General features: G+C 36.7%; 2 protein-coding genes and 1 non-coding gene across 3 annotated transcripts in view; 1 reads left to right on the top strand and 2 right to left on the bottom strand.

Moving 5' to 3' along the window:
• Nucleotides 1-282: 282 nt before the first annotated feature.
• On the bottom strand, nucleotides 283-361 carry TRNAR-ACG (transfer RNA arginine (anticodon ACG)). Its single transcript has one exon. It is a non-coding gene; the product is annotated as a tRNA-Arg (tRNA).
• Nucleotides 362-2,520: 2,159 nt separating this feature from the next.
• LOC141614098 (uncharacterized) lies at nucleotides 2,521-3,549 on the bottom strand. The gene has a single exon (XM_074432853.1). It carries the CDS (start codon nucleotides 3,547-3,549, stop codon nucleotides 2,521-2,523), a length of 1,029 nt encoding a protein of 342 aa, XP_074288954.1.
• Nucleotides 3,550-6,733: 3,184 nt separating this feature from the next.
• LOC141614097 (uncharacterized) overlaps nucleotides 6,734-27,586 on the top strand; it is a 61,153-nt gene continuing 40,300 nt past the window's right edge. Inside the window, exon 1 of the mRNA XM_074432852.1 lies at nucleotides 6,734-7,044. Coding sequence (XP_074288953.1) covers nucleotides 6,734-7,044 — 311 coding nt within the window. The remainder of the gene's footprint in view (nucleotides 7,045-27,586) is intronic.

The raw sequence follows: 27,586 nt of genomic DNA, 5'->3' as shown, positions 1-27,586 counted from the left end.
TAATGACATGACGAGGAACGCATTTTTGCTATGCTACTAATACTTATACTTGCTCTGCTATTCTCTGGCTGAGGAAGAGTTATGGGGCGTAAAAAAAATATTATGGGGGCATACTATAAGTAATAGTAAGTGCATGATAACACGTAATAATAAAAAAAAAGATAAGGCCCATTCCACTTTGACAAAAGACCCACATCCAAGTTCCATAGCTTTAGCTCCGCTATCCCAATCATGATTTTCCTACTCCCAAAAGGGAAAGGCCCTTCCCTTCGGGGTCGGTTTTGGGCGAGGAGGGATTCGAACCCCCGACACCGTGGTTCGTAGCCACGTGCTCTAATCCTCTGAGCTACAGGCCCCACCCCGCCTCCACTGTATATGCTCCCGGTAGTATCCTCAAAAAAAGGAAACTTTTCTCTCCCCAGCCATTTCATTTCGGGTTAATAAGATATGAAAGCGCGTTTCTCTCTATAAGAATAAGATCGGTGCATTCCGAGGTGTGAAGTGGAAGAGAAGGAATGTCATAATTGGGTTTTTGAATAAGACGACCTTTTCATTCTTATTATTTTTTCAATATGAAAAAGTAATAAGAATGATAGGTGTTAAGCTTTTTATCATCCTGGCGTCGAGCTATTTTCCCGCAGGACCTCCCCTACAGTATCGTCATCGCAGTAGAGTTTAATCACCAAGTTCGGGATGGATTGGTGTGGTTCCCCTACGCCTAGGACACCAGAATATCGAACCACGAATCAATCTAATCATTTTGTTTTAAATCCTTTTTAAAGGGCACTTTCAATCACACATCGAGTCGAGCAATCACTAACGACAACTTAGTTAATCTAGCTTCGTCAAACATGTAAGTCTGAGGGTGTAAATCCCAATTTTTTTTCTTTTATTTTCTGTATATATAATTATGTAAGGATTTATATCATAATCATGCTCAAATAGTCTTTTAAAATCACCTTTTTAAAACCTTTTGACGGATATAGCGGAGATCTGACGTGGAGAAGAATTGCATCAACTGATGCGCCTTCTAGAAAGGCCGCAACCTCTGCTACGTCTCTTCCAGAGGCTGCCTTCAGCTGCTGCACTTCTTCTTCTTCCTTGGGTTTCGCTTCTTTCGCCTTTTATCTTCTTTGTTCGTTCTTTCTCTTATTTCGTCTAATAATTCTCAAATTAGTTTTTTTATGATTATTTTTCAACCCTTTGTTTTTAACTTAAATCCCTTATAATTCAATATTTGCGGGTTTTCGTCATCTTATTCATACCCGGATTTTAAAGGTTCGATTTCCCATATCGAGTCTTTAGAATTCGTCTTTTGTACATAGTCTCTTTATTTTTCAAGTTTTGTTGCTTTAGTTCCGTTTTCTAGTTCAAAGTTTTAACCTTTATAAAACCCGACATCGTATAGTTATAATTATGTAAATCGCCTAATAATTTATTTAATTTGTTCTTTAATCTAACTTGCAATGATATTAGTATACATAAACATATTAAATCACTTTTATTCGGGTCATGTATCAATAATCGACATATTTAGCTAACTAACAATAACTAACTCGCAGGTCTGACTTTCACAGCCAGAACCCAGCTCGAGAACAACCGCATGAGCTGATGCGCCTTTCCAAAGGACGCACCAGATGCCGCGCCTGTTCTAGGTTGACTTCTTCCTCTGAACCCTTTCGTTCTCATCTTGACATAGGCTTCTAATTAGGATTCTAATCGACTATTATCTTTATAATCGCTCTTAATTCAACGTATTTTCATAAAATTTAGTTTATTTTCTTTCTTTTGTTTCCTTTCAAATCCTTCCTTTTTGAGCATATTTATGACGTAAATTCAAGTTAATTGATTGTAGTTTCTATCCATTGTAATTCATCGTATTTCATATTTATCTTGTATGATTTACTTGCTTGGCATATTCACATGTAACGAATCTAATTCCAACATTGACCCATTTGAGTGCTAAATTTATTGTTAACCGACTTAGTTAATATTCACATGCTAGGTTTAAAATGTTGGATGTTGCATAGCATACATACAACTGACAACATATCGTGTATAATAACTTCCATGATTATTAGGAGAGGCCGCTATCGAGGCGGGCGGGTTTAGGTGATCAAATAAAGAGCTATTACTATTACTACTATTACTACTATTACTACTACTACTACTATTATTATTATTATTATTATTATTATTATTATTATTATTATTATTATTATTATTATTATTATTATTATTATTATTATTATTATTATTATTATTATTATTATTATTATTATTATTATTATTATTATTATTATTATTATTATTATTATTATTATTATTATTATTATTATTATTATTACTACTACTATTATTATTATTATTTTTTTGGTGAAATGTGAGAATATATTAAGATAAAAAAAGGCTAATTACAAGAGAGTTTTCAAATAACAGTAAAAACTGCTACTCAGAGCCAGAGCTAAACAAAAACAGATATGCACACACTTTATACGTCTACTCATACTGCTATCACACTCATAGTATACCCCATTTTGTCAGCCATATCTTATTAGTGTTTGATACAGGCTCCTTAAGCTTCCTTCTGAGTCTACTCCTGACTTCCTCAATGATGTGCTCAGATACTTGCTCTGGTTTAATCAACACTTGCTTCATTCTGGCACTATTCCTTTGTGTCCAAACCTGATAATAGCACGCAGTCATCACCAGGTATTGAACTTTCTGCTTCAGGCACACTTTAGTAGGCATCATTCCCATACTCCTGTTAGCCTGCGATGGAAATCCACACCAGTTCTCCATCTGGTGCATTATTTGTTGATTGTATCTGCAATTAAAGAACAGATGCTCATGTGTTTCAGTATCACTGTCACAGATTAGGCATCGATCATCTGTACAGTAGCCAATTTTGCATTGTTTTTCCTTCACATTCAAACCACTGTTCATGATGATCCACGCAATAATGGTATGCTTGGAAATGTTCCATTTGCTCCAAACCAGAGGTACCCAATCTTGCTTAGGATGTTGCATCCTAAGCCATTCATATCCACTTCTTATGGAATACCCTTTAGTATCAGCAGTCCATTGTCCATCAGAGTACCCATCTTTCATCATTTCCTTGACTTTGCATATGTTCTTCCAGGACCAAGCAGCATCAGCATGAGGGACATACTCATGCCAATTCCTTCCTTTTAAATACACTTGATTGACCCATCTAATCCAAAGCCTATCAGCCTTCCCATAAATCCAGTCCACCAACTTGGCCACTGTTGCATAATTCCATACCTGTGCTTTCTTGATTCCCAGTCCTCCCTCTTCTTTAGGTAAGGTAACCTTATCCCAAGCAATAAGGGGGACTCTGTGATACTCAGCATTACCATCCCATAGATAGTTTCTACAAATACCCTCAATTCTCTTGATAATGCTTTTAGGTAGAAGAAAGATACTTGCCCAATATGAATAGAGTGTATTAAGAACTGAGTTGATTAGTACTACTCTACCTGCATAGGAAAGTTTTCTTGCCCCAAGGCTCCTAATTCTGCTTACCATCTTCTCACCTATAGTATTGCACTCAGACTTAGTCAATCTACCTGCTTTCATAGGGACTCCAAGATACCTATTATTATTATTATTACTATTATTATTTGTACTATTATTATTGTTATTATTATTATTATTATTGTTATTATTATTATTATTATTATTGTTATTATTGTTGTTATTATTATTATTATTATTATTATTATTATTATTATTATTATTATTATTATTATTATTATTATTATTATTATTATTATTATTATTATTATTATTATTATTATTATTATTATTATTATTATTATTATAATTATTATTATTATTATTATTATTATTATTATTATTATTTTATTATAAAAGGATGCGCGCGGCTTTCATTAAAAGAAAAATAAAAGTTTACATGAAATTGGTGGGGAGCCGAGAGACAATCTGGGCTCCCACACCCTTAGCAACAGCAAAGCTAAGTCTAGTAAAAATGTAAGCGGCCACCCGAGCCCCCACATCCTGAGATACCGAGAATTTCTGGATCCGCTTGAGCAAGGCAACATCATCCGAACCCAGCTCCCCAAATGAAGAGAAAGAGAAGGGAAGGAAACCATAACCCGCTGCCGAGCACAAATCCCCGTACTTAGCACACTTACGCTAAGCAGCATCAACGACAACCCGGCCAGGCACAAAATCCGTCATCCCAGTCTGAGTCAAAGGAGAAGACCCTGTCAAGTCAATGCACACATCACGCCCTCTGTCCCAAGAATAAAGCAGCAAATCCGCAGGACGAAGAGAGCCAACATGCCCGTCAACCAACCCGATATCAACCTCCTTTCCCGCAGAAACACCGGATCTATAGCAGATGTCGAATAGAGTGTCACGGACGAGGTTATGCCGATGTTATTATTGTTATTATTATTATTATTATTATTATTATTATTATTATTATTATTATTATTATTATTATTATTATTATTATTATTATTATTATTATTATTATTATTATTATTCTTATTATTATTGTTATTATTATTCTTGTTATTATTATTCTTATTATTGTTATTATTATTATTATTATTATTATTATTATTATTATTATTATTATTATTATTATTATTATTATTATTATTATTATTATTATTATTATTATTATTATGATTATGATTATTATTATTATTATTCCTCATATATTCAAAATACACGAGTTTTCTTCTTACAAAGAATATCCTCTAGCAAACTAGGTAGACTATAGAATACATAAAGTATTCCAAGAATGTAAGAGTCCCTCTATGGAACTACATGTGCCCCTAAAGGACTGAATACATCAAGTAGCTCGTCCTGCAATGTCCCAATCTCTTTGTTCAGCAGTGTGGCAGTGACTGTGAACTGCACAGTTTTGGCAATGGTAGTGATTGGCTTGTCTTGACCAAGAAATATCCTGTTATTCCGTTCCTCCCAGAGCCCATAAACCATAGGAGGTGGTTTCGTAGAGGAGCGATTTTGAGTAGCTGCATTGTGACGATCTGGTGATTTGCTTATTATCAGGTAGGGTTTCCCTAATCGGTTATTGATTACATATATGTTGGTGATGGTTGTGTTTATTGTTGATCTTTATCGTATTGGTATTGTGTTGGTGTTGTTGTTGTATAATTGGTTGTGTAATTGTCTGTGGTTCGCGAGGCGTGTCCTCGGCTGAGTGGAGTCACTTGCGGGAGTGCCTTCACGCCCTTTATTTGCCCTATGTGGAACCCGCCACAGGAGGGGATGTGCACATTAAGAAAAATGGGTTATCGCTCGGAATAGATGAGCGGGGATTTGGTGGGTACGGCTGCGGTCCCCCACTGGCAGCGTGGAATATCTGTTGCGATGGGTATTTTGGCAGGACTACATACTTTAGTATGTAGTCAGGTGTGTGGAATTGTGACGGAGTTTGGGTAATTTGTGTGTTGTATCTTATGTATTGTGTTTTGTGTAATCAGTAACTGACCCCGTTTAAATATTTTGAACAATGTGGTGATCAATTCGGGGATGGTGAGCAGTTATTGAGCAGGTATGAGATGGCTTGCGCGAGGGATAGCTAGGATGGAGTCATCACTTGTCATTAGAGTCTTCCGCTGTGTCATGAACTTAGATTTCTTTTCAATTGGCTTGGTTTTGGAACATTTGTACTTACTTTACAGTTTTGGTTTTTGAATTGTAGTCACTTAAACTCTTTTACTAATTTAAGAATGTTTCTTAATGGTCTATTTGATATACATTGCCTCGGGTGACCGAGATGGTAGCATTTCCATGCATTAGGTGGTCTTGGTAAGGCACCTTGGTGTATGAGGGTGTTACAAAGTAATATCAGAGCGACGATTTTGGAACCTGTAACTAATGAACCCAATGAATCTAGGGAGTCAAAATAAAATGAACCCGGGTAGGAGTTGTTAGGAACTAATGCAAAGGCTTGGGAGACGTCCTAAAGTCGCGATCTCGCCCTATAACTTTGAACCGGTCACTATGTGGTGTCATGGGATCGCTATGTGTTTATTTAAGTTATATTGCATATATATATATATATATATATATTGAATGATGTGTTGCATGAATCGGTGGATAAATGAATGTGGAGAATGGAGAATGTGGTGGCGAAAGGTAAGTAGTTTGTATGATAATATGTTGTTATGAATAATGAATTGCATGATGTTGATTTATAACGTGGTTTTAAAGAAACATGTGAATAGGATGTTGCGTTGTTGTATATATGTATATATATAGTTGTTGTGAAAAGTAGTTAAGTTGAGCATGCGAGTAGCTAACGAGTCAGCATGACTCGATCTAGGGGGGTACTCGATCGAGTAGGTTGGGCTCTATCGAGTGGGCTGGACTCGGTCGAGTGGGGTATATGACGTTTTTGAACAATCGCTGCTCTTTTGGGGCACTCGATCGCGTAAGTTGGGAACTCGATCGAGCGAGGGCTACTCGATTGAGTAAGTCAGGGACTCGATCGAGTGGGTTATATGATGCTTTCTAGTCAGGTTCTGGAGTTGAGGTACTCGATCTAAAAAGTGCGCAACTCGATCGAGTGACCTCAACTCGATCGAGTGAGGTTTGCACAGGTTATATACGTGTTTAGTTGTGGGATGTGTGTTTACGTTTACCTCTTTTTTTATATAGCTTAAAGATGCCGCCAAAGAGATCCGCTTTGTATGCTAGAGCTTAGTTGATGAGTATAGATGAGGTTGCTAAGATGCTTGAGCATCAAGACGCGCTTACTGATGTCTTAAAGAAGTTTGGGAAGGACAAAGAGGCCTGGGTAGACTTTGCTAAAATGAGCATTAACATAGCTCGTTTCAACCCAAAGGAATATATGGGTACAGGTGTGCCAATTTTGCTCGACAATTGGCATAGGGAGATGGAGAATATCCTGAATGTGGTTCACTGTCCCGAGGACTTCAAAGTAGAACAAGCTATGTTCTACTTGAGAGATGCCGCAGGAGAGTGGTGGGACAAGGTAAGAGAGAGTGCTTTGGACTTGTATGTGTGGCAACGGAAGTCAGCTATACCTTAGAGTGAGTTTAAGAGAGCTATGCGCTGAGAGTTTGTACCTCAGCATGTCCGTAGTAAGCTGAGAAAGGAGTGATGATTTCAAAATGACTCCGGAGATGACTGTGGCTGAGTACTATCATAAGTTTAATGAGAAGTCTAGATATGCAGAGGATTTGGGGCTGAGTCAGGAGAACTTGGCATTAAGATTTGAGAAGGGTTTGACCTATAAGATTATGGAGAAGCTACCGGTTGGGGTCCTTACAGATGTTAAGGAAGTGTATGAGAGAGCAGGAAGAGCTAAGAGATTGGTCGAAATGGCCAAAGAGAATAGGGAGAGGGGTCCCGAGAAGAGGAAGGCTGACAGTGAGGCTGGTGGTCAGTCCAGTTATAAGAGGGGCAACCATAACCAAGCAAGGGCTTACTCATCGGGATCGGGTTTTAGTGGTGGAACTTTCTATGGGCGTGGCCGTGGTGGTGGTAGTAGCAGTTGGGGTATATCTTGTTACAACTGTGGTGGTATAGGCGACAAGAGACAAGAGTGTCGTAGTGCTGTGGGAAGGGGTTTTCAGAGACCGTCATAGGGGAGTTTCTCTCAGGGTCCGTCTCAGAGTTATGCTAGCAACAAGCCGGCTGGGTCATGGAACAATAAGGGTGGTCAGAGTAACAACAACGGTGGATCTAACCACAATGGCGGTAACTCTTATCAGAAACCGACAGCTAACAACAACCAGGGGTCGGCTGCCAAGCCGTTTACTTCTGCTAGTACTGTCTAGGGAGGTGGACAGAAGACCAATGGCAAGTTATTTATGATGGAAAAGAAAGCTTTTGAGGATGATGCTCATGTGATCACGGGTACTTTCCTTGTTAATGGTGTTTTTACCTTAGTTTTGTTTGATTCGGGGGCGTCACACTCCTTTGTATAATCGAGTCATGCTAAGCTTTTGGGTTTGAGAGAGTTTGAGTCTGTAAAAGATGAGGTTTTTATACCATCGGGTGAATCTGTATCTTGTGAGAGGTTGTATAGGGGTGTGTCTATGATAGTTGGGCAGGTTGACCTCCCAATGGATTTGTTAGAGTTTCCTATGGATGGTTTTGAGATGATAATTGGTGTGGATTGGCTAGGTAAGTAAAAGGTTAGAATAGATTGTCACCAAAAGAGAGGAGTTAGTGTGTCTTATCGTGAGTTTGTTGTCAAACCCAAAGTCAAAGCGATTGCAGCAGTGAAATCGAAGTCTTATCTGAGGAAGGGGTGTCCTTTAATTCTATGCCATGTGAAAGACCATAATAAGGTGAGTTCGACAGTTGATCAGATACCAGTGGTGGGGGAGTTTCCAGATGTTTTTCCGGAGGAGATACTAGGGGTGCCACCAAAGGGGGATCTAACACCCCTAATTTCCGTAATATAATTCTTAATTTTATTTTCCCATATTTTATATTTTATTTTCCGGGAAAATATCCGTCTATTGTCTTTTTAGCCCGTTGGGTTCGAAAACCGTGAAGACCCATTCTTTTCTTGGGTTTCACGTGTGGTTTAGTGTATATGGGTGAGTTTTGGGCCTAAGCTTGAAATAAACCCATGAGCTTCTCTATAAATAAGAAGGGAAACCAAACCCTTGCTTCTCTTGTCTCAAAACCCTAAACCTAATTTCTCTCCTCCTCCTTCCTCCTTTGTGTCGTGTGCCTCTGTAGATACCTCATTTCTGCACCTCCCGCAAACCACCCAGTGATGATTGTGCCGCATGTTTGCTACACGGAACGATTTATGACAGTTCGTAAGTTTATCGTCAAGTGATAGCTCAAACACTTGTGTCAACCCCTTGGTCGTCATCAACGCACCATTACGGTCGTTTTGACAGTAATTAGAGTACATTTGGAGTCCGGGTCAAAAAACCGTCTTCATTTTCCAATAACCGTTTAAAATGCCGAGTCAGAATATTCTGGAATGTTCCGGATATTTCTATTCCATATTTTCAATCTTTTAATCCTTGGGAAATTATATCCCGAAATTATATTTTATATAATAAGGAAATCAAGATCAAACTGTAATTCCATAATAGAAACGCGGAAATCTTTCTTCCGCAGGAGGAAACCCCTTGGGGAAAGGGCGCAGCAGGTGCTGCGCCTCTTCCAAGAGACGCAGTGGCTGCTGCGCCTCTTCCTCAGCTCCTTTCTGCGTATTTTAAGATCTTTTCGAGGTTTACTTACAAAGTTTCACCGAAATCCTAATTCCTTCGTGTGATTAGTATAAATAGGGACCTTCGGTCCTCATATTTCTCACGCGAGTGGCTGCCCTTCTCTTCTCCCTTTGCATTCTAAGACCACGCTCTTGCTTTTTTCCGTCTACGTGCTTGAACTTTCGACCACGTAAGCTTGGATCCTTCTGAGTACCAGCCTCGTTTTGCATGACCGACCAATTTGACCAACTCCACATCAATCAACTTAATCAACTTTGTTTAATTTCCTCTTAGAGGGCACTTTCGTCGTACATTCGAGTCGAGCATCACTAAAACGTTAACTTAGTTAATCTCGTTTCGTCAAACATGTAAGTCTGAGGGTGTAAATCCCATCTTTTACTATTGTTTTTATTTTTGTAATCATTATTGTAAGATTTACGTCGAAAACATATTCAAAACCGATTTATAAAACCTTTATTCAAACCTTTTTTACGGATTAACGGGAGACAGATGTCGAGAAGGAACGCAACAACTGCTGCGCCTCTTCGAAGGGACGCAACATCTGCTGCGCCTCTTCCTGAGGCTGCCGCAGTTCCTCCTTTCCTTCTTCTTCCTTTGTCATTTGTTCGTTCATTTATTCTTTGCTCTGTCTTTGTTTGTTCTTATTAGCATAATAATTTTAACATGTAAATCATTAATAATTTATCATCTTTTAATTCCCGACTTAAATCCCTTATAACTCATACTTGCGGGTTTTCGTCATTAAAATCAATTCATATTTTTAGAGATTCGGGTCATCAATATCAAGTTTCTGAAATTCACTTTTGTATATTTGCATCTGTTATTTATCATCACCATCATTAGTTCGTCAATAATAACTTATTTAATTTAATTCATTATTAATCGTTGTAATTAATCTTGTAATTAATTTGTTTTAATTAGTATTGTCTTATGTTTTTATTGTTTTCATGACCAATTCACATGTAAATAATATGTTAATCCACTTCTATCCGAGTCAAATATCGATAATCAAGCATTAAATTCACCAATGAACATTAAAGATATGCAATTCCGGCTTCACAGCCAGAATTCACCACAGGAACATACGCAGTGAGCACTGCGCCTCTTCTAAAGGATGCAGTAGTGTTGCGCCTGTTCCGGGTTGAATTCTGCCCCTGAACTTCCGTTGTTGCTTTGACCTAGTTACTAGCTTACGTATTAATTAACTATTACTCGTATTATCACCTAATAATCTGTTCGTTAATTTATTTTTCCTTTCTTTTTCTCAAACCATCCGTTTTAAATGTATTTTCGACGTAAATCAATTAACTAGTTGTAATTATTGTAATTTTCTTTATTTTATTTGTATTTTATTTCTTTATCATATTGCTTGTATGTTCTCACATGCAATTAACCTAAATTTCTACCTCGACATTAATCCATGTTAAACTACGTGTCTACCGACTTAGTTATTTCTCACATGTTAGGATTAATCTAATGGATATTGCATTGCATGCATATAACTTTCAACATATCGAGTATAGACGATTTTCCCTAATCATTAGTAGAGGCCGCTATCGAGGCGGGCGGGATTAGGTGTTCGATCAAAAGAGCTTCCTAATACGTACCCTCACCCCTTACTCCAGATCTCTGTAAACATCCGTGTTCATTGGCATCCACGAGAGTCATTCTAGACATAGAATGCTAAGGGTAACGAAATCTTGGTGTTCATGTCACTACTTTGTGTCTTGACATGGCATGAGGTATTCGAACGGTTTCCAATTTTCCACAATAAATTGGTGGCGACTCCACAAATGCAAAGCTTGCTCGTTTTCTACCCGATCGACCCCCGTGGGCCCGCGTCCACAGTTTGGCGACTCTGCTGGGGACTAATACACTTACGTGTAGCCAAGGGTGAAACTTGAACAAGGTTAGGGAATATTTTGTACAAGACAGTTGTCGGTTTTCATAACTCGGTCTTCCTAGATCGTTTATTCGGCCTTCCTAGGCCCAACCCAACCCATTCGACCAATCGTCCCATCTAGACGATCCAAATTCTTATTTGGGCCTAACGATGGATAGCGATTGACGTCAACCATACCATGGTGCTTACTCTTGTTTGTATCAAGGGCTTTCACTACTCGAGGAAATGGACTAGGAATCGACCTTACTCCTGTTTGGTACGAGCCTCTCCATAGACCCCGGGTTTGATTGTTCGGTATGGCAACCCACCCTTTAAACCAAAAACCCTTTTAAATGCACTCAGCATCCCGTTATAATGCCTGTATAAATGCTTCTATTATATGTGATCACCATTTTCTAAACGAAACCATGACGAATTTTGTAAAATCAAAGCCTCTTTTAAAAATGTAAATTTTCGAAAAAGGCCAAATTTAGCGCAAAACTAGTCGAAACTCTGTCCAATTGTCGAGTCAAAATACGGGCTTCGAAGCCCATTTCAAAATCTCACTTCGAGTCCACTCCTACAACTACACTATAGTTGACTAGGACCAACATTTCCAAGCTTTGTCATTTCTTCAAACCTCACTTGACACAAGTGGCACACTCCCACTTCACAAGTCAAACCTTCCTTTGAGTAAGTGTGCTAGAATGGTCGATCGTGTTTTGATTTGTCGTCGATCTCTTATCCAGTTTTTCAAGATGCCTGGAATTAGTCACGCAAGTTTCAATGGACAACCACCGAATGGTAATGATCTAATCCTAGCCGCGTTAACTCTGTTGGAATATGTGTCCTCCGACAATAATGCGATCACAACTGTCGATCATGATGATCACATGTTTAAATCTCATTTTAAGAATACATGTGGGATGTAATATTTTACAGTCAACTGGTCCACACATATCGGTAATGATTGGCTGACTAGAGTTTGACATTACTGTCGTGCGACGGTGGTGATCAGTTGATCCCCTTAGGTCATACCTATAGGGAAATACTCTTAATTGATTATTTAATTAATCGTATGTCGATACGAGTTAATTAAATTGCTTAAAATTGACGGATAATTTTGTGAGTAAAGTTAACGTGTTGACGTGGACGATGTCGTCACTCATCCAATCAAACACATTTATAATACTCAACAAACTACTAGCTAGCGGTAAGTCGAGGTCGATCCATGGGACGGTGTGCTTTGGGTTCTAAGTCTATCTATCTCAATTTATGCTAGTGTCACGATTTGGTTGGGTTTGTAGTTGTGTCTAGACTAATGCAAACAATAAGATAAAACAAACAATAAAGGGAAAGATGTAAACAAATGATTAAAAGTGCTAGGATATCATGGGGTCATGGGGGATTCATGGTGTTGATCATACAAACATGTTTACAAGGTTGCAAGCAATTAGTGTTGTGGAGGAACCGAGTTGGGTTATGTCTTACGGTTCATAGGAAGAGTTGGGTCCCGGAGCCGAATCGATTAGATTGTACAACACCTACAAGTCGACTTACTTTCCTCCTATTCAACTTCTATGCATGGTCTAACAAGACTCGAGTTTGGTTATATCTTACAAGTCAAGTTGAGTAGATAAGAGATGGTAAAAATGCAAGGATTCATAGGCTTAGCATTTCATCAAACATAACATGTGCATAAAGTTGACATCACAACAAGCAAGCAATTTGATTATGAAAACATATTAGATTAAGCATGAATCAATCCCATGTTGGTTTCCCCTAATTACCCACTAATCCTAGCTAAGAGACTACTCACTCATTATCATGGAAAACATGTCATTAATGGTGTCAATCATCACAACAAGTATAAACATGATAATAGAATGAAGAAATGAACAATAAAGAGTAAAGAGTAGAGGAATTATACCAAACTTGAGGTGATCCAAACAATAAAGCAAAGAATAATAGAAGAAACTTGATTGATTGATGGAAGGGTTGTCAATCCTCCAATAATAACCCAATAATCTTCAATTACCCAATAATAAACTTGAATAATAAACTTGAACAATAATTAAGGAGAGATTAATGTGTAATGTGTGGAAAGATTAAAGAGTAATCTATTCTAATCTACTCCTAATTTAATCTAAAGAAGGATTTTTCTAGCTAAAAAGATGTGTATTCTAATCTAATAAAACTTGATAAAGAGATTATTACAAATGGGGTATTTATAGTGGAAATTAGGGATGATGCATTAGGGTTAACTAAGGGCTAAACTAGTAATTACACTTTTTAAGTTGAGCAAGGAGGACCCGGTATTTTCTGAGAGAAGGGCTTCTCTTTTCGTAGCTTGAAGAAGACAATCCGTGCTATGAAGAAATCCGAGCGGATTAGTGTCGGGACGGGCGGATTGTAGCAAGGGAATCCGAGCGTATTTGGAGCAAGACGCTCGGATTGTACCAAGGGAATCCGAGCGGATTGGGAGCAATCCGAGCGGATTGTAGCAGGGGACGAGCGTCTTCAGCGTAAGACGCGCGGATTGCTGTACAGCTTCTTTGTTTGAGCTCGGATTGTAAAACGGACGTCATTTTCTCATCCGGACTCCTATTTGAGTGATTCAAAAGCCTAGATCGCTTGTTTTTTCGACGCCGTTCCATCTAGCATATTTTCAGAGCCAAAGGAGCAACTCTTGGTTTGCGTTCCGAGCAATTTTCTTCATGAATGGCTTCCTTGCTTTTCCTTCTTGCTTTAAACCTTATGACCCTTCTTTATACTCTTTATTCCTACATCATTGGTCATCATTCTTGCCTCCTCTTCATACTAGTCCATCTAATATCATCAATAAGCTTCCAAATATGCACGAAAGACGGGAATTTCCGCCTTATTATCTTCTTTTCTACAAAACATATGAAATGCGATAGAAAAGCAAATAGGAAGGTTTTGACGGGTAAAATGGTCATAGAATGTTATAATAGTATGCAAAATAGGCTCAATTAGGGGACTAAATGTGCGCAAATAATGGTCACATCAAATATCCCCAAACCTAACCTTTACTCGTCCCGAGTAAAGAGGTGACTAAAACTAGACCTTTATTTAAACTAACCTAATAATATAACCGATATGAGACAATTAGCGGGTCTCACTCCGCCCCTTCAACTCACAACAAGACAACCATGAGGTAGGATGCCTTCTTGCAAGGCAAGGTGGGGCTTGCCAAAATGGCGACACATCCAAACATTAAAGCACACAAAACAAGTAATGGATGCATCTACAAAAGGAATAGCCACTTTCCTCATCTAAGTGGTGGAAATTATCTACAAGGGAAGCAATTCAAGGGTACACACTCCTTCATAGATGCAATTTCTTCAAACTACTAAGCCTAGAAGGATACCAATAAATCACCTCCAAATTGTGTCAAGCTAGGGTACCTTTGTCCTCAATCGTTAAATGCTTTTGTCAAGAATAGACTCCCTATGGTGTTAGAAACACTGGAGGATCGCGGAATTCCCCCTCTTGCCTAGACAAGAAGAAGGGTCGTCCCCTCTCTACCATGCACAAAAATGGATAAGATGGAAAAGGGATCGATAGTATTTGAGTTTCATTTTGGGAGTTTGCTTTCATTGTTGTTTTTCCCCCCAATTTCTTGTGGCATTTGACATTTGAGAACACTTTCTTTGCCATTTCTTTTTGATTTTTGGCATTTCAATACTTGACAACTTTTTTTGCATTTCTTTTTGAACATTTTCAAAGTCACCCCAATTAGTAACGAGGGTGCCTTGTATTTGAAGCTTTAGGAGTTCTATTTTTGCTCCTCTTTTCTTTTGATGCATTTTTGCAAACTTTCTTTCACTTTTTATTTCATTGAACTCAAATTGATTTCTTTTTGTGCCCATTCCCTTTTGATGACAAAAATATATGGTAGAACATGGATGATGGATGTATGCATGGTTTAAAGGGTCACCTTGGAATAAACGGTAGCCAAGGAGTTATCACACCACAAGGTACTCTTGACTAGGCCTTAATCCATGGGTCAAAGGATACTAGCATGACACATCTTAGGGTGTTTTACAAGCATTCTAACAAGCAAAGTCTTAAGAACAAAAAGCATCTACTAGGGCCTATATACACTAGTCAAGCTTCCCAAGTAGACGGTTTCGCAAAATTTTTTCTAACATGCAAACTACATGCCATGATGCAACTAGCATATAAACATCCTAATGCATATGATTCTACCAACTAATATGCCATATAAACTAAATGCAAGTCCTAAATTCACATTGTTTTACCGCATCAATCAAAATAAAGCCACATAGTCATTAACATAAAGAGGAAAAAGGAGATTGGAAAGATCATACCATGCGGTCTTCAATATCCTCATGTCTCGGATGTGGCGTAGTCGATTAATGTGAACAAGGATAAAACAAACAAAATATATACAAGACTACACTAAAAAAGAAATGAACTTGTTTTTTGGATTTTTTTCAATTTTTCAATTTTATGGTTTTTTTTTTATGAAATTAAAAGACATATTTTTGTGATTTTTCGAAATTTTTCAATTTTTATGTATTTTTGGAATGTAAATTCCCATCCCCCACTTTATTTTGGACATTGTCCTCAATGTACATGTAGGAGTAGGAATGAAAAAAAAAATACATGTTTTTGGATTTTTGATTTTTTGAAATAAAGTACAAATGCAATGATATGGTATGAATGGATGCATGCTCTAACTAAATGCAATTCTATATGACATATATAATAAATGAATGCAATCTAAACTATACTATATGATGCATGATTTCTAGTAAATTATGGTCACCTATGATCAAACCTCCCCAAACCGATTTAAACACTATTTCTAGTGTAGAAATGAATAGGTTTGGCCATTAGTGACAATGCATGAATTCTAATCTATATGCAACTATCTACATGAATCATGTGAGATATAATACAATGCAAACTATACTATATGAACTAACTAATGTAAATGTAATATGAAATATAATACAAATGCAAGCTAAATGTATATGTACATAACTAAATGCAAGTGTAAATATAATGCAAAGTCAAGGGAAAGGATATCTTACAAATGGTGGTTTGAGGTAGGACTCCACCAAACTATGTTTAAATTGCATTATCCATGGAGCTCAATGCTCTCAATAGTTGATCAAAGGTTTGTGAATGGTCCTCAAGTAAGCATGAATAAATCTTGAACCATTGAAAAATAGAGTAGGGCCAATCCATGAGGGACCTCCCTTTGAACTCCTTCCCCTTCTCTTTTGCTTTGTGATGGTGGCCTTCCCGGCTCTTAAAACTAGCAAACTTGAGATTCTTGTCATGGGGGCTTTTCCGGTTGCTCCTATTTCTTCCAAAGTTGATGACGCAAATGCTTGGACTAGGTGATCTTCCAAGAATAGAAGGTGAAATTTCATTGTCTTGATGATGGGATGTCTTAGGAGTTGGGATAGTGGATGCCAAATTTCCACATATAGACTCCTTCTTAACCTTTTCTTTGAGCTTCCCCACTAAGTAATTCTTGTATGACGATTTGACTTTCGTGAGAAGGTCCATAATGTCATCTCCAACTATCATGGGCTCCATAGTGGGTGCAAAAAGGTTCTCATGAAGGCATTCCTCCTCTTCATCGAAGCAATCTTCAAACTTCTCAAGGATGGGTTCCTCAAGAAAGCTAATCCCATAACTCCCTTCATCATTTGAGTCCATATTTCCCTCATCATCTTCTTCCATAGATGCATCATCATCGCTTTCTCCATATGAATCATAAATAGGAGCTTCACTCTTCTTCACCAACTCATTCTCCAACACCTCAACATCTACTTCAAATGACACACCCTCATACTCACAAAGGCTAAGAGTATTTGGCTTACTCAACCTCATGTCTTCATCATCAAATACCACACTTTCATACTCACAAGAGCCCAAAGAGGTTGGCTCTTCCCACTTCTCATCAAAGGTAACTCCTTCAAACTCACATTCATGGTCAATGTCCAAGGAGTGGTGGGGGGTGGTTTCTTGGGATTCTATCATTTGGGCAATTTGAATCTCCAACTCCTCTCTTTGGATAACAATGCCTTTAAGAACATTATCTTGTTTTTGGCTCTCTTCTAGCATTTGTTTGAAGAAGTTTTGTTGATCTCCCATCATTTGGAGAATCACATTTTCAATGGGTTCATCTTCTTGTTGTGGGTAGGTGTAAAAGTGGTTGTATTGTGGCAATTGAAGTTCATTGTGAAATGGGTATTGGGTGGGTGGTTGTTTTTGATATTGGGTGTGGTGATTTTGGTGGGAAAAATTGGGGTAGTGGTTAGGATTTTCGTTGTACAAATAATAAGGTAGGTTTGTGTTGACTTGCTCCTCAAACTCCCCATACCCATAGTCATACTCAAAAGGTCCACCACATACTCCATGTACCAAGTCTTGGGTCATCATCATAGTCAAGATAAAGATACAACTACAAACATGGAAACTACAAGAAAAATGGTAAAAACGATCCTTGAGGAACAAGTTCCTCAAGGTGGAAGCAAAATCAAAATAGACAAACAAGTAAGAACTTAATCACATAGCACCATCCCCGGCAACGGCGCCATTTTGACGTGGACGATGTCGTCACTCATCCAATCAAACACATTTATAATACTCAACAAACTACTAGCTAGCGGTAAGTCGAGGTCGATCCATGGGACGGTGTGCTTTGGGTTCTAAGTCTATCTATCTCAATTTATGCTAGTGTCACGATTTGGTTGGGTTTGTAGTTGTGTCTAGACTAATGCAAACAATAAGGTAAAACAAACAATAAAGGGAAAGATGTAAACAAATGATTAAAAGTGCTAGGATATCATGGGGTCATGGGGGATTCATGGTGTTGATCATACAAACATGTTTACAAGGTTGCAAGCAATTAGTGTTGTGGAGGAACCGAGTTGGGTTATGTCTTACGGTTCATAGGAAGAGTTGGGTCCCGGAGCCGAATCGATTAGATTGTACAACACCTACAAGTCGACTTACTTTCCTCCTATTCAACTTCTATGCATGGTCTAACAAGACTCGAGTTTGGTTATATCTTACAAGTCAAGTTGAGTAGATAAGAGATGGTAAAAATGCAAGGATTCATAGGCTTAGCATTTCATCAAACATAACATGTGCATAAAGTTGACATCACAACAAGCAAGCAATTTGATTATGAAAACATATTAGATTAAGCATGAATCAATCCCATGTTGGTTTCCCCTAATTACCCACTAATCCTAGCTAAGAGACTACTCACTCATTATCATGGAAAACATGTCATTAATGGTGTCAATCATCACAACAAGTATAAACATGATAATAGAATGAAGAAATGAACAATAAAGAGTAAAGAGTAGAGGAATTATACCAAACTTGAGGTGATCCAAACAATAAAGCAAAGAATAATAGAAGAAACTTGATTGATTGATGGAAGGGTTGTCAATCCTCCAATAATAACCCAATAATCTTCAATTACCCAATAATAAACTTGAATAATAAACTTGAACAATAATTAAGGAGAGATTAATGTGTAATGTGTGGAAAGATTAAAGAGTAATCTATTCTAATCTACTCCTAATTTAATCTAAAGAAGGATTTTTCTAGCTAAAAAGATGTGTATTCTAATCTAATAAAACTTGATAAAGAGATTATTACAAATGGGGTATTTATAGTGGAAATTAGGGATGATGCATTAGGGTTAACTAAGGGCTAAACTAGTAATTACACTTTTTAAGTTGAGCAAGGAGGACCCGGTATTTTCTGAGAGAAGGGCTTCTCTTTTCGTAGCTTGAAGAAGACAATCCGTGCTATGAAGAAATCCGAGCGGATTAGTGTCGGGACGGGCGGATTGTAGCAAGGGAATCCGAGCGTATTTGGAGCAAGACGCTCGGATTGTACCAAGGGAATCCGAGCGGATTGGGAGCAATCCGAGCGGATTGTAGCAGGGGACGAGCGTCTTCAGCGTAAGACGCGCGGATTGCTGTACAGCTTCTTTGTTTGAGCTCGGATTGTAAAACGGACGTCATTTTCTCATCCGGACTCCTATTGGAGTGATTCAAAAGCCTAGATCGCTTGTTTTTTCGACGCCGTTCCATCTAGCATATTTTCAGAGCCAAAGGAGTAACTCTTGGTTTGCGTTCCGAGCAATTTTCTTCATGAATGGCTTCCTTGCTTTTCCTTCTTGCTTTAAACCTTATGACCCTTCTTTATACTCTTTATTCCTACATCATTGGTCATCATTCTTGCCTCCTCTTCATACTAGTCCATCTAATATCATCAATAAGCTTCCAAATATGCACGAAAGACGGGAATTTCCGCCTTATTATCTTCTTTTCTACAAAACATATGAAATGCGATAGAAAAGCAAATAGGAAGGTTTTGACGGGTAAAATGGCCATAGAATGTTATAATAGTATGCAAAATAGGCTCAATTAGGGGACTAAATGTGCGCAAATAATGGTCACATCACGTGTCTTATTGTAATTCGATTAAATTAGATACGGTCTAAGTAATCGAATTGTTTTATTACTTGGATAAAATTATTGTTTACGAAATAATTGAAATTGAAATTGAATAAATAATTTATTATAAATACTAGACGTTGTGATTTATAATTGATAAACCGTTTTGGTACAAGTAATTACGAATTACTAGTCGATTTTGTATATGACATATTTTATGAGTATGTTGATTTTTAATATGTTAAAAATACATTACAATTTCACATGTCAAGTAACATGTCACATATGTCACAACTGACAAATGACAAAAATAAAATGGACCTCCCATTTTATATATATGTGCCGAAAAATGGAGGGTGTTTAAGGATTATATTGTGTTTTTATTTTAAGTGGAAAACATGATGATTAAAGCCTAATAGTAGCCATGCAACCCTATTTTTCTTGGGAAGAAAATGAACCTCATGCATTGGCTCCCTCTACCACCCCTCCCACCTGTTTTCCACTATGAGAAACAAAATGTTTTCTCTAATTATTATTCACTTCTTCATCTAACATTTTCTAGTGTAAGAAAATAGGAATTTCTCTCTACAATTGTGAAAACATAGAGAAATAAAAATCTCTCAAAATTCTTCCTCTCTTGGCCGAAAATTACAAGAGAACAAAATTAATATTTTGTGTCATATTTTAAGTAAGACTTGTATTATTTCTAGTACAAAATAATATTAGTTATTAAGAGGTTTCCTTGGGTATTCACTTTTGGGAGAGGTTCTAATTTGGACCTTTGTTCATCCATTTTAAGGAAGCTCAAGAACTAACAAATAGGTGAATTTGTTGGTGCCCATTAATCCGAAATCATATAGTAAGATTGATGATTTCTTCTCTTATCTTATTTATGTTTGCATGCATAAGATCTAGCTTTTATTTTATGACTAAATAAATCATTTCATATATGAATATGTAAATTAATGAGATTAATGCATTCAAACAAGCGGTATCATGAGCCTTAGGTTGTTTGCATGCAAATCGGTTTATAGTTTTTCCGAGTTATATGATTAACATACAAAACTAATTAATTTGGATTTATGAAGATAAACCTAAAAATAACTTTCCATGTTAAAAGTTTCTGGTCCTAAGTGAGTTTTAGGACATTTTGATTTATTTATGGATTTTATTGTTCATTTTATATATTATTGGCATTAAAATGTGATTTTTTTGATAAAAATGTCATTTTTTGACGAAAAAGAGCTAAACTTAGAATTTTTCAGTGGTTTTTGGATATGTTTTCACATATATTATCTACTGATGGCCTGTAAATGTTCATAATAAAATGAGTTGTATTGCTCAAAATATGGATTTTTCAAGTTAAAATCGTATTTAAATGGGTAAATAGGTTAATATGAGTTATATTTCGAATCTGGTCATGGAAATTTAGTATGTTGTCACATGAAATTTTACAAGATGTGTGTAAAATATTTGGCTATAATGAAGTCTTTATGCATAATTTATGAATTTTTGATGAAAAATCACATAAATAGTGACTATAATTAGTAATAATGCTAAAACATACTTCATGACTAAAGGAAAAACGTCACATGTTGCATTTTATCATATATTTCAGATCTAAAAGTGAAAAGTTGATAAAAATAATTTTTCTCATATTTTTATGGTCATAATTGTTAAAATCGATAAACCGCAACATTGTTTTTCACGATAATTTTTCGAAATTTTTAACCTAAGTTTTGAATATTATGAGTGTCATGGTATTTTTACAAAATGTTCATGAGTTTAAATTTCAAATTTCGAATTTATTTGAAATTCTTATAATTTTATTTGAAGTTTATAGCATAATTTTGTATTTTTAGGTCCATTTATGAACAATATTATGAAATCAAGGTTAATTATTGTCAAAATATTAGTGGAGACTAATTTTGAGTCCTAAGAAGGTTAGGATAATTAACTTGTACATAAATATGAATTTATGTAATTATTGTGATTTTAACAGGTTATAATCACGCAAATCCATGAAAACCGATAAATATATGATATTGGCTCTTAAAAGGCGATTTAGCATAAAATCTAGCATGTTCATACATATTATAATGCTGCATTTTATTTATGATTGTCATATTTTAATTTGTATATAATTTTTGAATTATGTAATTTTACTTAGTATGGCCTTAGTTTTAATTGATATTACCCAAAATGTATGGGAATATCGATTCGGTTGTAATTATTGTGATCTCGTATCACCATTTTATAATTTAATAGATTTATTTTTATTTTAATTACAAATGTATAATAGGAAATTATGTAATTCATTATGTAATGTAATTATTCCGGAGTTCCTTGAAGACGGTGCCATTCAAGAAGGCGATCCATCAAAGAAAGTGTTGCCTTAAAATGCGTGCCAAGACCGAAGTCTAAGGGACCAAAGGAGTTGGTTTCCGAATTTGTAATAGTTTATTAGATTTACTATTTTAGGAAGGCCATACTAGGATTTTATTTTATGCTTTGCATTTTATTTATATGTTGCATGCATCGCTAAATCGCCATAACTAAACATGAATTTTAAATCGAGTTTATCGACCGTGTCAATTACAATTATCGTAGTTCACCGCTTTAGTTCACTTAAAACGTGATAGATAATAAATTGACATGACCTCTCGCTAAAATAAACAATTGAGACTTAGCCTTACCAAAAAGTAGAAACCATGAAAACCTATTTCATGAGAGAGTGCGCTCGGCCATACCGGGGTACAAACCTTGTTACGTAGGGGAAGTGGGTGATAAATGTCTATCCACCGAATTCATGTTGATAAGGGATGAATCGGCCCTACCGTGCCCAAGTTGATGTGGATTTGGATCATGGACACATTTATTCGAAATTTGGGTTGAACTCAACAAAATTATTCTCGACCATTGTCGGATGTGTTTTGGGCTAAAGATAAATATTAATGTAATTTTATCGACCAAGAGTTCTAAAAGTAGAATCGATTAAAGAGTTAATCCACCGAGTTATATTGATAAGGGATGAATCGGCCCTACCGTCCCCAAGTTAATATGAATTTGGATCTTGGAATCATTTATTATAGTTGGGTAGAGGTCACTATATAAATGCTCATATCTTGTTATATTATTTACAAGTATGATTTAAAAGACAAATGTTAATATTTCCTTTTCCTCCATACTTGTAGTTCATTACAATAAATCCATCAAACGCTACTACACCGATAACTATTGAGTCTTGCCACAATGTTTTTGACGACGTTTGCTTCAACAATGATTTCGACACTACTAGAGAACTTCATTTTGGGATAGGTTCGGATGGAAACATAAATTTAATCACTTCTTCTAGACCACCTACTACTACAAGATCTCTTGTGAGCCGGTCTCAGGAAGACCGCCTCATAAAATCTATAGGATCTTTATCTTTGGAAGAGAAAGATGCCAAAACTAGTGGGAGCTCAAGCAATCAAACTCTTGCTTCTAAGGGCAAAAGGTTCAAGAAGAAGGGAAAGAAAGGGAAAAACTTCAAGCAAGTTGAAGATGAATGCCATTATTGCTATGGCATGGGACATTGGCTTAGGAATTGTCCTATATATTTGCGAAATATAAGGGAAGGAATCATCGTTCCAAAAGGTAAAATTCCTAAGGAAATTTATGTTATTGATGTAAACTATACTTCCACTACGACATGGGTACTGGATACCGGTTGTGGTTCTCACCTTTGTAATCATTTACAGGGGTTAAGAGACGTGAAGAGGCTTAGTAAAGGAGATGTGGATATACACCTTGAAAATGGAGCTCGAGTAGCGGCCGAATCCAAGGGGACTTATGTATTAGCTTTGCCTAATGGATTTGAGTTGTATTTACATAATTGTTTTTATGTGCCTACACTTTCTAAAAACATTATTTCTATCGCTATGTTAGACATGGACGGTTTTTATTTTGTCATTAAAAACAATCGTTGTATTATTTCAAGGAACGACTTGGTTATAGGCCAAGCTCCTTCCATTAATGGCATTTATATTTTAGAAACCTCGAATCCAACTAATGACATCTACAACATTGAAGAGTCTATTGATCCAAAATACTCAAGAGGGGGGGGGGGGTGAATTGAGGATTTAAAACTTTTTGAAAGCTTTTTCGATTGTGTGAATGTAATTGATTATTTAAAGTTTATTGATTAAACTTTAACTAATCAACTAATGACAGTAAGCAAAGTAAACGAAAGAACGAAACAAGAAGAGACACACGGATTTTTGAAGTGGTTCAGTATCACAATTCGAAACCTACGTCCACTATTCTCGATTAATAAATTTAGTACCTTTCTACGGATTACAAATTTACTAACCCAACTCGTACAACTAACTCTAGCTGTAACTCAATGAGTACCGTTAAATACTCGAGTGACTAACTTACGCTAATAAGAAAGCACTAATGATTCTAACAAAGGTTCACGTTAATGAACAAGTTAAGAATTCAACTAAGCACTATTATCTTATAACGATAAATGAAAAACAAGTATGCGAGTTTTGTGACACACGACCTTTCAAAATTTGCAAACCGGTTTTCGTTAAAAACACACGGTTTGCTCTTTAAAATATGAAAACAATTTTTATGCTTAAAGTCTCTCTTTTAGATGTTGCAAATAACAAAGTATTTATAGGCAAAGAAGAGGAGGGCCACACGGTTTCAACAAAAACCCTAATAGCCGAAATAAGATATAATTGCAAATTATATCTTCTTATTATCTCTTACCTAAAGGCCATAAAAGATAATAAAGAATATTCTAAAAGATAGAATATAATCTTTCAAATATTATCTTTACTATAAATTCTAAGATTATGATAAGATTTCCTAAAACAAGAATATCTTTTATCATAAACAAATATATAAGTAAGATATACAAGATATGTAAAGATTATATTATAGAATAAAATCTTTACCTAATATCTCTTAGGTAACACGGCATAACACGGCTCATAGGCTCGTGAACCATGCAAACCCTAATCTTAGTATATAATTAGAATTTAGGTTTAGAAGAGGCTAGATGGAACCTTAATTGATAGTAGAGTCCAACTCATAAGTTGACCCAAAAACTATCAATCAACGCCAACCATAAAACCGGACCTCACTAAACCGGGCTTTAGAAAATAAATACTTTCCTTAGAACATATAAAATAAACTTTAAGAATTTGTAAAAACAATTTTCGAATCATTTAAAAGTCGTGTATGAAAACTCAGCATTTCAATGTTATAGTAGAAGAGCTATAACATTGAACTCTTTTACTAGTAATGTTATAGCTGCAAAGCTATAACTTTACTAATTAGGAAACTCATTCTCTAATTACCATTACGAGATAATCACCTATACTATTCTAATCTTCAAGGAGATCTTCGAGTATAGGCTACATCATCATCCAAGCTTGATTAATCTTCTAGACGAACTTCGTCTTCACATAATACTTGAATGAATCTTTGGATTGTTTGATCTTGATAGAGGGCTTGAACTTCTCATGTAACCGTCACAATCCTCTTTGTTGTTCGCAAAAGGTTAATGCTAAAACACTTAACAAACTATTACGCACAACAAGTATATACAATATAAAATACCTTGACATCATCAAAACATAAACATATAAACTATATGGTCCAACAAACATTCAATCAAAGAAACTCAAATCAAGTAATCCAAATGAATCGTTCATTTGGCATTGTCGATTAGGTCATATAAACGAGAATCGCATCAAAAGATTTATTTCGACTAATGTGATTACACCATTTGATTATCAATCATATGGAACATGCGAATATTGCCTTCTTGGCAAGATGACTCGCAATCCTTTTAGCGATAAAGGAACACGAGCTAGTGAGCTATTGGGACTCATACATACCGATGTGTGTGGACCAATGAGTATCACCGCTCGAGGAAATTATGACTACTTCATAACCTTCACCGACGACTTGAGTAGACATGGGTATGTCTATTTAATGAAGCATAAGAGTGAAGCTTTTGAGAAATTCAAGGAATTTCAAAATGAAGTAGAGAACCAATTGAACAAAAGGATAAAAGCACTACGATCCGATCGTGGTGGATAATATCTTAGCAATGAATTCGATTCACACTTGAAAGGTTGTGGCATAATATCACAACTATCTCCACCCGGAACACCACAACTCAATGGTGTAGCCGAAAGTAGAAATCGAACCCTACTTGATATGGTTCGATCAATGATGAGTCAAACCGAGCTACCAAACTCGTTTTGGGGATTTGCGATTCAAACTGCGATTAGATCTTTGAATAATAGTCCCACAAAGACAACCGAAAAGACTCCATATGAGATGTGGACGGGAAGGGTTCCCAATATATCCTATATGAAGATTTGGGGATGTGATGCTTACGTCAAGGCAAAGACTGACAACAAGCTTGCCCCAAGATCCGAAAAATGCATCTTTGTAGGTTACCCTGTGACCTCTCGAGGATATTACTTCTACAAACCTCAAGAAAACAAAGTGTTTGTGTCTTGCGAGGCTGTCTTCTTAGAAAGCGAATTTATTTCTAAGAGACAGAGTGGGAGAAATTTTGAACTTGATGAAGTTCAAGAGCCACAAACCGAGGTAGAGACGCAAGAAAATGTTCCTTCATCGTCTAGCGCGGTTGTCCCTCCTCCACTTAGAAGAACGGGCCGAGTTATTCGCCATCCCGATGGATATGTGGGACTTATCGAAGAAGATGGAACACTCGATGTGTTGCTTTTAGAAAGCGACGAGCCCGCCACCTACAAAGCCGCAATCTCTAGTCCAAATTCCTCCTTATGGCTTGAAGCCATGAAGTCCGAGATGGATTCTATGCATGAAAACCAAGTTTGGAACTTGGTGGATTTGCCTAAAGGGGTAAGACCTCTTCAATGCAAATGGATTTTCAAGGTCAAGAATGGCATAGAAGGACATGATGATGTCTATAAAGCTAGGCTAGTGGCAAAAGGATTTACCCAAGTCCAAGGTCTTCATTATGATGAAACCTTCGCCCCCGTAGCCATGCTAAGATTCATACGGATTTTGTTAGCGATTGCCGCATTTCATGATTATGAAATATGGCAAATGGATGTCAAAACCGCTTTTCTAAATGGGCATTTAGAAGAGGAGGTGTACATGATACAACCCGAAGGTTTTGTTGATCCTAAAAATCCTAACAAAGTATGCAAACTTAAGAGATCCATTTATGGACTTAAGCAAGCATCAAGAAGTTGGAATCATCGATTCGATCATGTGATAAAAGAGAATGGTTTCACTCGAAGTGTTGAGGAACCATGTTTATACATTAAATTTAGTGGGAGCAATGTTGTGTTCCTAATCTTGTATGTCGATGACATACTACTCATTGGAAATGATATTCCGATGTTGTCTTCCATTAAGAAGTGGTTAGGTAACCACTTCCAAATGAAGGATTTAGGAGAGGCACAACGCATATTAGGTATCCGGATCCATAGAGATAGATCCAAGAGGATATTGGCACTATGTCAAGAATCTTATGTTGATAAGATTCTTCGACGTTTCAGCATGGACAAATCAAAAAGGGGATTGGTACCTATGGTAACTGGGACAATATTGAGCAAGTCTCAATTGCCCTCCGAACCCCATGATGTTGAACGCATGAAGTTGATCCCTTATGCTTCCGCTGTTGGATCAATCATGTATGTCATGATATGCACACGTCCTGATGTCTCATATGCCTTGAGCATGACGAGTAGATATCAAGGAAATCCAGGTGAGAGTCACTGGATAGCCGTCAAGAACATCCTTAAGAACTTGAGAAGAACTATGGATTCTATCTTAGTGTTTGGAGGAGACACCGAGCTCCGTGTTAATGGTTACACGGACTCAAGTTTTCAAACGGATAGAGATGACATGAAATCACAAGCTGGTTTTGTTTTCATGCTCAATGGTGGTCTTTGTTAGATTGG

Source organism: Silene latifolia, chromosome 11 (genome assembly GCF_048544455.1).
Source record: "Silene latifolia isolate original U9 population chromosome 11, ASM4854445v1, whole genome shotgun sequence".
Classification (NCBI taxonomy): Eukaryota; Viridiplantae; Streptophyta; class Magnoliopsida; order Caryophyllales; family Caryophyllaceae; genus Silene; species Silene latifolia.
This window is presented reverse-complemented; position numbering and strand designations above follow the sequence as displayed.